The following is a 13,487-nucleotide window of genomic DNA, read 5'->3' on the forward strand; positions in this document are numbered from 1 at the left end:
TCGAACAGAGCGCTTGGAAATCGATCTATCAACCATCAACCATAAATACTTCAACAAGAAGCCAGAGATTTTGTGCAACCTCAACCCTATCAGGTAGGGCCCCTTGGCCAAACCAATTTTCAAAATAAGGCATAATTTCAATCAGTCAGTCCATCTCTTCTAACACCACTCATGAAAGAAAGATGTATACATCGGTATTTTTTTCTTTGAAATTATTTTCAGTTGGCTATGATATATACTTTAATTATGGAATGTGCACTCAACATAATTGTCATCGAATTTAGGTAACCTATGGGGATTTGGGTACGTCATCTCTGTGAAAAAGTCCGGATAATAAGAAAAATGATTTGTATAGTCTTAGATTAGAGTGTACAAATATTATGTACTTTCTTTGATCAAAGTGGATAATTTTAAGACCCACATGAAAACATTCAATTTTTAATGATGGGTCCTTAATTTTTTTAAAGAGAAATGCGCTAGACTTACACATCCTAAAATCGTATATAGCATTACTCCGATAATAATATTTCTTAACATAGTGCTTGGAAATCAATTTAGTTTATTGGCCATCAACCATAAATACATACTTCAATAGGAACCCAAGATTTTGTAAAAACTCAAACCCAGAGCACTCTCGTTGGATTAACTAAAAGTTAAATCCATTGAGTATTTAGCTATTAGAGAGTAAAATATGCTCACAATGAATTAGCTAAAATTCTAAATATTTGAAATGTAGCTACAGTGACTTTCAAAAGTTTTTTCAAATTTAAAAATTATTGTACATACATCAATACATATTTATTTCTATCGCATATTTTATTACAATTGATATATTAATTTGAATTAGTGATATATTAATTTAATAAGAATATGATTATTAATTAATATATAATAAGTATAATAGTAAAATATGATAAAATAAAATAAATTAATAATTAAAAAAATTAAATATTTTTGAAATTATTAGTTATTCATTACTATATAATGAATAAATGTATAATCTAATGTGAAGATTTGATGTGAATAATAAAAATCAAATTCATCTTATATTATTTTATTGTTATATAATGAAAAAATAAATATTTCCATGTGGAGATTTATGTGAATAGAATAGTCAAAAGTCAAATTTATCTTATATTTATTAAAAATGTCCTTTAATTTTAACTAATCCAATAAAAATGCTCTAAGCTAGAACAGGTTTCCAAGTTGTTCAATCCTTCATGCTTTTAGAGAATCTGATAAACTTGCAAGGTTTGCTTGTAATGTTCAAGATATTAATGTTTGGTGGGAAAGTTTTCCAACATGTATTCGGCAGCCAATTTGGGTTGACCAACAGTTGTAATGTTTTATTTCACTAATGAGAAGTTGATGTTTCATATGAGAAAAAATAATAATAATCAGCTAGAGCCCCTTGGCTATGAAAGAAAGATGTCTACAGTGGTATTTTTTTCCCCTTTGTAACTTGTTTTTAAATTTCTTTAGTTGGCTATGATATATACTTTACAACAAGTTTAAAGAGTGAGATAAGAATTTTAGTTTTAGATAAAAATTTAAAATATTATTTTTTAATATTATTATTGTTTTGAAATTTGAAAAAGTTAAATTGAGATTTGAAAAAGTTGAATTGTTTATTATATTTTATGTAGAAATTTAAAAAAGTTGTAATGATGAGATAAGATGAGATGAGAATTTTGTATCTCATTCCACTTGCCAAACCAGGATATATGCACTCAACATAATTGTCTTCAAATTCAGGCAAACTTTGGAGATTCAGGTATTGTCGTCTCTGTAAAAAGGTTTGAATAATAATATTTCTAAATGGAGCCTTGGAAATTGATTTACTTGTTTGTTTACACAGATGGGATATATGAAAGTTGAATGTTGAGTAAAATATAGTTAGAATATAATTTTTTAATATAATTTTTTTAAGGATTTGAAAAAGTTGAATTGTTTATTGTATTTTATGTAGGAGTTTGAAAAAATTGTAATGATTAAGTGAGATGAGATGAAATGAAATAGTTTGTGAAAACAAATGAGACCATTCTTCTAGATAGCAGTGAAGCAGTGATATGGAGCTTCTGATAGATAGCTTAACAATAACTTTCTATGAACACAAATGATGCAAACGGCTTATACACTTCTAAAAAGAACAGCATTTTTAGTAACATAACAAAAGGCCAATTACACTATTACAGTAAAAGTTGAAGGAGAAACAAGATGATTTTCATTTACTATCTGTCTCTGACTTTGTCCTGGCTATGGTCTGATCTGCTTCCCTTTGATACAATCTTCTTAGGCTCCAGTTTTCTCCGGGATATTCCTTCTTCTCTTATTTCCTTCTTCTTCACTGACTCCACTTCCTCAATTTCAGAAATGGCCAACTTTCTTTCCAATGCTAGTGGCAACTTACCATCTGATCTCTTCATTTTTTGTTGATCCCTTTCACTGGTTCTGGCAATGGTGGTTCTTCCAGGGCCCTCCCTTCGACTAAGTTTTTCATCTGGATCTCCTTTTAGCTTACCCTCATCGTTTCCTGTAGTTAGTACCTGCGTTCCTCTACGAATCAGCTCCGGGAGAAGTAGCTTGTGATTGGTTTCCTTGGAACCCCTCTCTTGCTCAAAAAAGAGGACTTGCACCACAGTTCTTAATGGTAGCCGTTCGTTTTTGACAGCATGGGCACGTACTTCTGGAGATAGCTTTTGGCAGTCTAGACTTCGGCAGAGGCGCTTTCTGTCTGCTTTACTCAGATCAGGGTGCTCCTGTAAATACATTGAAACACATTGAGGATGTGCTAGACATCATTAATCAAGAATCATATTGCCTTGCATCTCATGGCATTAGGACTTAAAATAATTTGGAAGTTCATGGCAAGTTTGTTCTCATCAATCCTTCACTTAGCCTGTGTTTTGAATCCATACCTTTAGATAAATGTTGATTGCCTTGTAAAGGTCATCGTGTTCTGGCCTCGCAATATCAGGTAGTGCTTCAGCAAGTGATACTATTTTTGAAACCGGCATGTTGACATCCTTTACAACCACTTGAATATAAGAATCAATGAGCTTCCCAACCTTCCTGATGGAGCCCAAAAAATGTCTATTTTCTGCAGCTGTAGGGGGCTGTCTTCTCCATAGCACCACTAAGCTTTCTAACACTGCCACAACTAAGTCAACATCATAAGAGTGCCCCTCAGAGGTTGAGTGCAAGGGAAAGAGCAAGTCACTCATTGTTGCCTCCTCAAATTGCAGACTGCATCTCCTTATGAGCTCTGATTTTGTCACTGGTGAGGCTCCAATATAATATGCTATGCTAAGAAGCCTTAGCAAAAAGCCAACTGAAACTGATCCTCGGTCTCCGGGAATCAAGCTCACTATAGTTCCAAGAACTAGCCAATTTTTCTCCTTGAGTCCTTCAGTTTGAGGCACTAAACCTTCTAGAGGACTCTTCTTTGTTGTGTCTGGTAACCAGCGACAGGCATAGACATGCAAGGCTTCACCAATAAGCTGTGGTGGCATTATACATGTTGCTTTGATGGCAGTGATGATACAGCGGAACATGTCTATGTCAAGGTCGGAGATATCCTCTGTCCACCAGTCCCTCGGAACAGAATGTCGGCTTTTCTTGGTGTAACCGGGCCTAGTGTAAGTGTAGGACCATGCAACCTGCAAAGAGATTTTAAGAAATCTAAAGAAGAACAAAATCTTAACTTCCATCATCTTAGAATGGGGAAGAAAAGAAGTAAAACTGTTCACCTTTGATGGGGGTGTGAGGACTTTCTCAACGATGGAATCGATGCATTTTCTGGTGATTCCATAGGTCTCAGACCACTCAGGTAAATTGGATGTGCTTTGGAGTGTAACAATAGAGTCCTTCCAACCTTCCAAAATGCATGAAGTGAAGAAAGCCTCAAGTTTGAGAACCAAGTTCCCCTTCTCTACAGATTCATTCATTCTAAGAAATTTAGCAGCACAGAATGCTGGTACAAAGTTGCGAGCACTGACATTAATGGTAATCCCATAGCAAAACTTAGCACACAGTTCAAAAGCCTCTTCCCCTCCAGGAAGATCATGAAGCTCAACTGTAACGTTGTTGGAATCGCCAGCCTCTGAGCAAAGCCGTTGTAAGAGTCCACACTTTGGAAGCAGTGGAAACTGCAGGTAAGACCAACACAATTAACAAGAATCTAAGCAACAGTGACTAAAAAAGAAGCGAAACAGCATTAGCACAATCAACAACAGTCCTCTTCAGGGAACCCATAAGAACCTGAAGATCCTGAAACGTCATCTTCAACTTCAACTTCAAACTCAAACTCATGACATTCTTGTACAGTCATTCCATCATAGGTAGCCGGGCTCAAGTCCCACACTTTCTGTTGGAATTGATTCCAATACCATTTAACGATTCAAGAAAAAAGTTCAAACCACCTTTTGAGCCTATGCTTTAAAAAGTACTAGTCGATGTTACAATTTGAGTCCATTAAGTGTTAATAATATTAAATCCACCTCTTTCCATCAGGTTAAACTTTCGAAACAAGTATTGATTTCATATGGTATCAAAGTAGAGATCTTGAACTCAAACCTTGACTCTATACTCTATCACATTTAATTAAATATTTCACGTGTTGGACCACCCACAAGTAAATGTTAAAAATATAATATAAATAATTAAATCTATCTATTTCTTGAAGTTTTGAGCGGTGATTTTATATTAAGATCAATATAAAATGCCAGAACTTCTCCCTTCCAACTTCAAAACATCCCGAAATATCATCAAGCACTTTCCTATATATATATATATATATTCATTTTTCACTTTCGGTTCATGATCGCCTGATCAGATACTAATTGACTTGCTGCATCGTGCATGTCATGTGCATAGCATGTAAAATGTAATCTCTACTTTTTCAATCTGAATCTTGGAAAGCACTTGAGTTTGAATGGGAAACATGCAGGAGGGAATACATGGAAAAAAAAAAAAATCATTTCATCACTGTAAGAACAGAAATACAAATTAAACTATCATTATATTTTTCACTGAAAGAGACTTGATCAAGCTGGATTTCTTATTGTTCATACCTTATGGAGGAGATAGCTGGTATCATTAATTTGAATCACAATATCGCCACGTAAATCAGAGATCAGGGTCCTGCATGCATTAGGGAAACAAATTCTCTGATCAGTTTCATCCTTCAAAAATGAAACACATTCCTGAACACAGCAGCTTCGTTATCAATTTCAGCATACAAATAATATTTTAAGTTGATATATAATAGATGACGATGATCCAAACCTGGTTGCTTCTTCGGTGTAAAAGGTATCTGGCCTTATGCCAAGTTTCATAAACTTCATTTTATGAAGGTGTGTTTTCTTTCTTATGAAAAGATCTCGTTCAGTCCTTCCTGCTCATATATATCACGAATTTGGAATGTGTGCCCTTTCCTGATGCATGATTTCAATTGAAAGCCAGGCCAGAGTCAAAAAATACAGATGATCATGTTGTCATATTTAATGATGGAGAAACGAGTGTCAGAATGAAGAAGATCAAAACAAAGAAAGAAAGAAGCAAGAACACTTGGCATGCAATTAATGGATGCATGAAAATAAGTGGACACGTGATTCACAAAATTCATCAGAGCAGTGATATCATCATATCTGGGAATTAAATCTTTTGGAAAGAAACTCACTTCAGATCATAATGACTCCAAGGTCAGATTTCATTGCAGTTGAGATTAGAAAGAAAATTGTTTGAAAGGCTTGTAAAATTAAAACTAAAATCCAATTGGAAAAGAGCTGGTAATTATCCAGTTTTGAGTCTTGACAAAACTGTGATCCAAAACATACCTGCAAAATTCACTAAAAAAAAATAATATTTATAACGGATTATTTAAGACGAAAATGACTATTTATAATGAAAATAGACTCATTTTAATAAAAAATAATTATTTTTATAAGAAATAATTAGTTACAAATAAAAAATTTTCTTATAATGAAAACTCTGACACATATTCGAATAAACTTATAATTGCCCGATCGCGGCATGCATACATGTAAATTCGGAAAAATAAAATAAAAATGTAAAAAAAAAAAGGAAAAGAAAATTGATTGGAAGTAATTAAAAGAGAAAAATAGTAGAGTCGATCATGATGAAAGACAAGGTTTTGAAGCTCATGAAAGGGTGCTGATAAAGGGTATAAATTCCAATCTTGATAAGCACCTCGATCGGCATAATTAAAATCAAGAATTTGAAACTCAACTTGCTTGTACAATGCGGCTATCTCTAAGGCCACCCTTTATCAATTAGTATTAATCATTGTGCAACTTGTGCATTAATGCTTTGAACTTGTACGTCGTCCGAGATCATTTTTATCTAGCATTGCTTATAGACATGACAGATTTTTACTATTTTAATACAGAAAAAAAAAAATTATGGTGGGGTTACGTGGAACTTTGAGTCAAGATAAGTCTATGATCTACTCTATATGATATGATTTGATGTAACTCTAAAAATCCATTTTGGCTGATGGCCATTATTAATACTACTTTTCAGAGATCTATATAATATGCTCTCTCAAGTACTCTTAGAGAAATGATGATCATAGGGGTGCAACCAATTTTTCTTTTTTCAACTTTTAACAGTACCTCCAACTACATGAATCATGATTATCATCAAAACAGTATGAAACTATATATAATATTCATAGATGGTTTCTGGGCAAGTACGCCCCTGCTTTTAAGTTTCTTGGAAAAGAGAGTAAAAAAACAAGTAATTTTCCTACTACCCAATCAACAGAAGATAGAAAATTGAAAAAGCAAAAAGGAAAATTAAAAGAAGAATCTTCTCATGTTGTTCTATAGTTCTTCCAAGGGGGGGTTATAATGGGATGTTGGTCCAGCTGCATTTATCACCACTTCTTTGTAAAAATCTAACCTAGTGTTAATACTGGTCTCTACTTTTGCAGACAAATCGTGGCAAAAGAAAGGAGCACCTACAGTGCTAACGTGGCACACACCCAATACTTCTTTATCAGATAATTGGAAAGATCAGCCATTGAGATTTTTATTCCAAGCACGAAAGTATAGCTAGCTAGCTAGCGCGCGGCAGCCTCGAAAGGCTGATTATCTCAGTATATTATATGAAGAACATGAAAACTCAGGTAAAAGTAATATTGCTTCTGGAAAGACAAGCTCGACGATCTCTGCATGCATACATAATCAAAGTTGGATGATTGGATGCCACTCGCTATGGTCTTTATAGCCTAATTAAAGAACCTACTTCAAGCTCCCCCCCTCCAAAAGAAAGATCCAGTAGTGCTTTAAATTTATTTTTGTCTATATTCTTTTGGAATTTTTATCTGCTGCTTATTTTATCTGGCTAGCAAAGGGTAGAAGAATCTTTCATGATCTGTATAACAGAACGAAAAAGAACCTTGAGCTTTTGGTTTGTTGTGGTGTAGGATTCAATAATAAGACCTAGTAAGAACTAGAGAGTTATCCGGCCAGCAGTGGGCCTGATTGTTCAACTGATACTGGAAATTAATACTTTGACAATTGATAAACTGAAGAAGAGAAGGGAGGAGGGGACAGATGGGAAGAGAGACGTACCACAAATATCTGATCGATGTTCGTGTACTTTGATGCCAAGAAAGCATTAATGTTTAATTTACAATTGAGAAGGCTGTAAATTTAGCCTGGCCTTTGAACTCCAACGTCCATGAAAGCACCAAGTTGAGAAAGCGAGCAGGTGAAGCTGCGAAAAGCACTACTATATGGGGGTTTAAAGTCATGAGAAACATATATACATACATAAGCATCAGCCGACATGAGCATGAGATGCATTCATTCGGACGTCGAATTGGTTTCATGCATATGATATTATGATCCTTGGAGAGAGAGAGAGAGGCCAATGGGTTTCTGTAAAATCAGCCAGTGAGGCACGCCAAACAGATAAAAACGAGGCCCCCCAGTGTGCCACCAAGAGTACTATTGGAAAGGAGAGGGAGAGAGAGAGAGAGAGAGAGAGAGAGAGTGGCTGGTTGGTATTAGTCAACGTGGTAATGTATCAAAAGCATATTATGATAAGCCGCTTGAACCGAATAGAAATGGAATAGAAAAGGGAAGCAGCTGTCTCTTCTCTTTTTTCTCCCCGGCCCCCAAGAGCTTGAGAAATCTGTGCTCCGCGGTTGAATTCACAAAAAAGCATGCATGGTGCTCTTATGGTGGGGTCCAAGATTGACCTCTCCTGTTCATCCTCTCATCATGCTTCCCCCCACTATCTTCTCCGATATTCTTCCCCGATCCATAGGTCTCCTTGATCTGCATGTCGGCCACGTGTCTTGTCCTGTACCGTCTGCGACATCATCCTGATGGGATTTCTCTGGCTTTCTGTGTTTGTTGTTTTGGAGGCCCAACACAGGCAACTACTTCTTCTTCCCTGCCCATCACCGCGTTCTGTCAACTTCCATGCGTGTATGTTTCTTTGTGTTCGTGTGCTATATATATATTATCACGTGCACGAATCTTCTCTCATTGATTTTAGTTTTTCCTAAGAGATTGTGTTTGGATGTCCCACACGATTTCTATGTAAATTACGGGGAGAAGAAGCTAAGCCCACCAATCCCTTCAATCCCATCCAATTCGAAGGAGACGCGCCAGCTAACTGTTGAGACAACTTTGTTGATGTATCCTACTTATGCTCAAAGTGGCTGTACTAACTTAAAGCATTGAGATTATGCAATGTATCTAAGTTGAAATAAAGGAGAATTGCTACAAACATAAAAGTATTGTTAGGTAAAAATAAATCTATAAACTGATATAATTTTATGTGGTCGGTTAGATCTATTTTATAATAAAAATGATTTTATAATCTAACGTATCACATAAAGTTACGTCAGTTTGTATGTTTATTTTTATGTAATTTCTTTGTGGCTAAATTATTTCTCAAAATAAATATACTATGTTGATCAGTTGCTGAGGATGATCATGATATATATATATATATATATATATATATATATATAGTTGTCATGGATTGGAATCATTTGGGGTCCTTAGACTTCGGGTCTCTATTCTTTCGTAACACTAATGTGCTAAAATCATTACAAGAAAAATAGATTTTTGTGATCAATTTATTGCAACTAAAAGATTATTTGTAACTAATTTTAGTTATAAATAATTATTTCGCTGGAATTAACTGGTCGTAAATAAATAATTTTCTTGAATGTAAAAGATAATTTAACTTTGAAGAAGTTGGCCGGTTGTACATATTTGAGGTGTTTTTGTATTGTTTTGGGCTTTGCTCATTCTGTGATCTGTAGCATTAGGGTATTTATTGATACCATCTATCGTACGATCGAGGGAGCAGCTCCCACCATATATATAATGTGAGCTAGCTTTGATATGAAATTCTTTGTTTTTTAAAAAAATTAAAATTAAAATATCGGTTTGGATACAGAGGTGAGATGAAACCATTCACCTTATCTCATCTAATTTTAACTAATAATTTCACTACTATTTATAAATCATCTCAACTCATCTATTCTCATCTCACTATCCAAACGGATCGAGTTGAATCTTTCTTAGTAACTAGTACTCTTTGGATTAACGCAAAAACTAGTGATTATTTACATATTGGTTGAAATTATCTATTATTTTTTTAGAACTGTTACAGTCATAAAAAAATTACATAAAAATAATCCTACAAATTGATATGGTTTCATCTAATCTGTTAATATTTTTTTGAGACCCACCCATATTGCTAAAATTTCATATTTTTTAAGTTTGATTGTTAACCAACTAACTATAACAGCAATACTAAGAACAGGATAATCGTCAGGTCTGATGTCATTAACATATATAGATCACTCCTAAGTTTCTATAACTGACTGTATATAGAACTGTGCATGTGGTCACTAAAGCCACCCTTCAACTCGGAAAAGCCTGCATGCAACCATGCATGTGGCCAGCCTTTATAAGAAAGTCTTCCAGCACCAACTAATCATATAAGTCATGACTGCATCCTAACTTCTGACTATATATATATATATATATATATATATATATATATATATATATATATATATGTGTGTGTGTGTGTATGTATGTTATATGTATGTATGAGCATGCGTGACATCCGAGTAACAAAGCAATATCAAGTACTTATATTCCAATGCCCAGGTCAGGCAATAAGTGAAGGTTGGAAATTACCCAATTAAATTAATGGCTGTACTGAATGATCTCCACTTCTGCATCATAATCATGTGCCTGTCCCAGAAATTCCAAAATAGCTTGACTTCTTGCTTATAATTTGAGTTTGACAGACATGAGTTGTAGTTTAGCACCCCCATTTTGCAGCCTCTTCCTAACATGATAATTACTTAAGTAAAGAAAACCTTGATTATATGAGCATGATTAGGTATAAGCGGTTTGGCGCACCAAACCGCATACCAACACTAACATAATTTTTTTTATTAAAAAGAAGAATAAAAGAAAGAAAATTTTGAAAGAAAAAGAATATCTTCTATCTCACGAAAATTATTTTCGTCTCAATTTGTATCGTTTCATTAAATAGATGCATTACATGTTAGCATCAATATGTAGTTTGGTATGCGAATTCACTTACAAGAAGATTTTTCCTGATTTATATTTGTAAGCATTACTTATGGTATGTATACCTCCAAATCTCGGCCTGTCTTGTGATCTCTTTGGCTTTTGAATCATGCCCTTTTGGGATTTTATCTTTTTATTTTTTAAATACATATATAGAATTATCACTCGCCCAATAGATATATACGTGATGAGTTTCATTATAATATATAATCATAGAAACAATTATTTGAATTTTTTTACTAATTTAAGTTAAAAAAAAAAAAAACCGTTGCTTCTTCTTCATATATAGACAGGAATGCTGATCAACATCACGACCTTTAGTATTCCATATATGACTTAATTTTTATGTTCATACAATTCAAGAAATAGCACACATTTCCCCCATTTTTTTTTTCTCTCTGTACACTCGAGGAAAAAATGCCGAGTCTTTTCGTTGGTTTTTCTTCTGCTAATGGTGGTTGTAGACCAGTGCTTGTTTCTTAGCTCAATTTTTTCTCAGTTCTTTGTTGTATTGGGCTTGTGATGGAGACTAGTAGGAATGTTATTATTGATAAAAAATGCTTTGGTTTTAAGAAGATGAATTCAAGGTGGTGGAGAATCACGGAGAGCAGCTATCGTGCTGTGAATCACATTTTCATTGATCAAGACTCGTTGGGATGGCTGGCAGCCATGGTGGAGGAAGGTCTTGCTGTTGAAGGAGTTTTCCTCAGGTCGCGTCGAAATGGTTATCAGGTGTTGGTAGTGCAGAGTCAGAGTAACTCTTATGGGAGTTTTTTCTCCTTATCGGAGTTTGGACAAGAGAAACGCTGTGGCTTACTGATGATACTGGAAGCCGGAAGGGAGGAAAGGGATAAGTTGGAGGAATTTTTGTGAATTGTTGAAAGATATTTCTGCAACTTCCTCTGTTTTGGGAAAGAATAACAGAGGAAGCCATCCATAGACGCCTCCTCCTCCTCCACCACAGGGGTATCAGACCTCTTATTCTTACAGGGAGGTCTTGTCTCGAGCTCCTAAACCTGCAGAGGGGACAGGAGTTTCTTCCTTTCTGGTGAAGACGCGGCTATGTGAAGAGGCAAGTTTGGATAGGAGTCTGTCGGGGCCAAGTTTGGCAAATCTGTTGCATGCTTTGGTTGAGATGGAGATGCAAGTGGGATTTTTGTAATTATATATGGGGATTATTAAATGCAGTATTGAGGAGGGGTTGCAGAGGGAGAAGGCTACTATAATGGGCCAGGGAGAAGGTTTTTTAATGGGCCGATTTTTTGTCTCCAGGGAGCAGGCTCTTTGAACGGCAAGAGAGTAGCCTTTGAGGGCCCATTGTTTCAACAAGTGGCCCAGGCTCCAGGCTCCAGGCCTAGTCTCCAGGCAGGCTAGTTTTCAAGTGGCCCAACGGCCCATCTTGTAGGCCCAGTCTGCTTGGAGATGAAAGGCCGCTAACAGTGATACACCACCACCGTGTGGGCCTCATCCTCCACCGTTGGCGGTGGGTCAAGGGTTGACGGAGGCGGTCGCGGTCACGAGTTCGTTGGAGGTGGAGGTGGGTTCGTTGGCAACATATGGGGTGCTGGAGTTGGTGTCGGTAGCGATCCTGAGTAGCGCTGGGAGCCCCTTTTTTGCACCGAAAAATGCACAGAACCTATTGTGCACCCCAGAGGGGTCAATGGGGGAGGTTTTATTGGCGAGTTATGGGGTTCTTGGGAGGGTCTCCGCAGAGGCTATCCCGAGACTGTGCAGGTTTATTTCGGCACCGGAGTTGGTACAGAAGTAGACGACTTCTCTTGCTTCGGCGATCCAAGCAATGCAACTCACGACGACGAAGAACCAGATGACGGCATCCCATGTGTTGGAAACCCCTGATGAAGCCATTTTAACTGCGCAAGCTTCAGTGGAGCATGAGGTCCTCATGGGTGGGACGCCATCCTTCGAGGTGGCACATATTTGAAGTTGCATTTATGGCCTTACTTACAGCTGTAGAGGCTGTAAATGCTTAATCCAAGTCCGATCAATCATTGGCTTTGGCCAAAAAAAGGGAAAGAGAACTCAAAAGGCTAACATGGGCAATGAAAGAGGATGGGGATGAGAAGAGCTCTACTCAGGAGCGTTGTAAGGGGAGGGGTAAAATGGTTGTCCCATGAAGCCAAAAATATTATCTTGGAATGTGAGGGGGCTCCATGATCCTAATAAACAGCTCCAAGTCAGAAATTTACTTCGTCAGTGAAAATGAGACATCATATGCTTACAAGAGACTAAGTTGAAAACTATTTCAAGACAAATAGTTCGTAGCCTTTGGAGAGGACAACATGTCGATTGGTCTTATTTACCATAAAAAGGAGCCTCTGGGGGAGTTCTAATTATATTTGACACAAGGGTGGTGGAAAGGGTAGAGGAGTGTGTGGGTGATTTCACGGTTGCTTGCTCTTTTGTTAATCTAGAAGATGGTTTCAAATGTGCATTCGCTGGTGTTTATGGCCCAAATTTTGATTCGGAGAGAAAGTTTTTGTGGAAAGAGCTAGCGGGAGTCATTAGTTGGTGGGAGTTACCAAGTTGCATTGGGGGGAACTTTAACACATCTCGCTTTCCAAGCGAAAGGTCGGGTGCTTCTCACATCTCTCCAGCTATGAGAGATTTTTCTGATTTCATTTCAAAACAGGAGCTCATGGACATTCCACTATCTGGAGGCTCGTTTACCTGGTCCAATAACTGTGATTGTCCATTTTGGTCGAGGATCGATAGATTTTTGCTAACTCCCGATTGGGAATCACATTTCCCGAATGTTGCTCAAAGAAGATTACCCCGTTTATGCTCCGATCACTTCCCCATCATGTTAGATTGTGGAGGCATCCAAGGGGATAGAAGATATTTTAAATTTGAGCAGATGTGGCTTAA

General features: G+C 36.5%; 1 protein-coding gene across 2 annotated transcripts; it reads right to left on the reverse strand.

The window, feature by feature from the left end:
- Positions 1 to 2,042: 2,042 nt before the first annotated feature.
- On the reverse strand, positions 2,043 to 7,906 carry LOC109003629 (BTB/POZ domain-containing protein At5g47800-like). 2 transcript variants are annotated; one of them, XM_018981858.2, is made up of 6 exons: positions 7,599 to 7,906; positions 5,287 to 5,435; positions 5,073 to 5,142; positions 3,750 to 4,148; positions 2,919 to 3,659; positions 2,043 to 2,759 (listed from the first exon to the last, which is right to left on the reverse strand). In XM_018981858.2, exons 2-6 carry the CDS (start codon positions 5,343 to 5,345, stop codon positions 2,232 to 2,234), a joined length of 1,797 nt encoding a protein of 598 aa, XP_018837403.1. In that variant the 5' UTR covers positions 5,346 to 5,435; positions 7,599 to 7,906; the 3' UTR covers positions 2,043 to 2,231. The 2 variants fall into 2 exon arrangements, with proteins under 2 accessions (XP_018837403.1, XP_035544975.1); XM_035689082.1 differs by lacking the exon at positions 7,599 to 7,906 and having other exon boundaries at positions 5,287 to 5,692.
- Between the last annotated feature and the right edge of the window lie 5,581 nt (positions 7,907 to 13,487).

This window comes from Juglans regia, chromosome 4 (assembly GCF_001411555.2).
Source record: "Juglans regia cultivar Chandler chromosome 4, Walnut 2.0, whole genome shotgun sequence".
NCBI classification, from domain to species: Eukaryota; Viridiplantae; Streptophyta; class Magnoliopsida; order Fagales; family Juglandaceae; genus Juglans; species Juglans regia.

Excerpts from the sequence above, each read along its gene's own strand:
- LOC109003629 (XM_018981858.2), bottom strand. The coding sequence starts at position 5,345 with ATGAAGTTTATGAAACTTGGCATAAGGCCAGATACCTTTTACACCGAA. Across the intron at positions 5,143-5,286 it reads TACACCGAAGAAGCAACCAG|GACCCTGATCTCTGATTTAC; the intron begins GTTTGGATCATC and ends TAATGCATGCAG. Across the intron at positions 3,660-3,749 it reads TCCTCACACCCCCATCAAAG|GTTGCATGGTCCTACACTTA; the intron begins GTGAACAGTTTT and ends ATCTCTTTGCAG.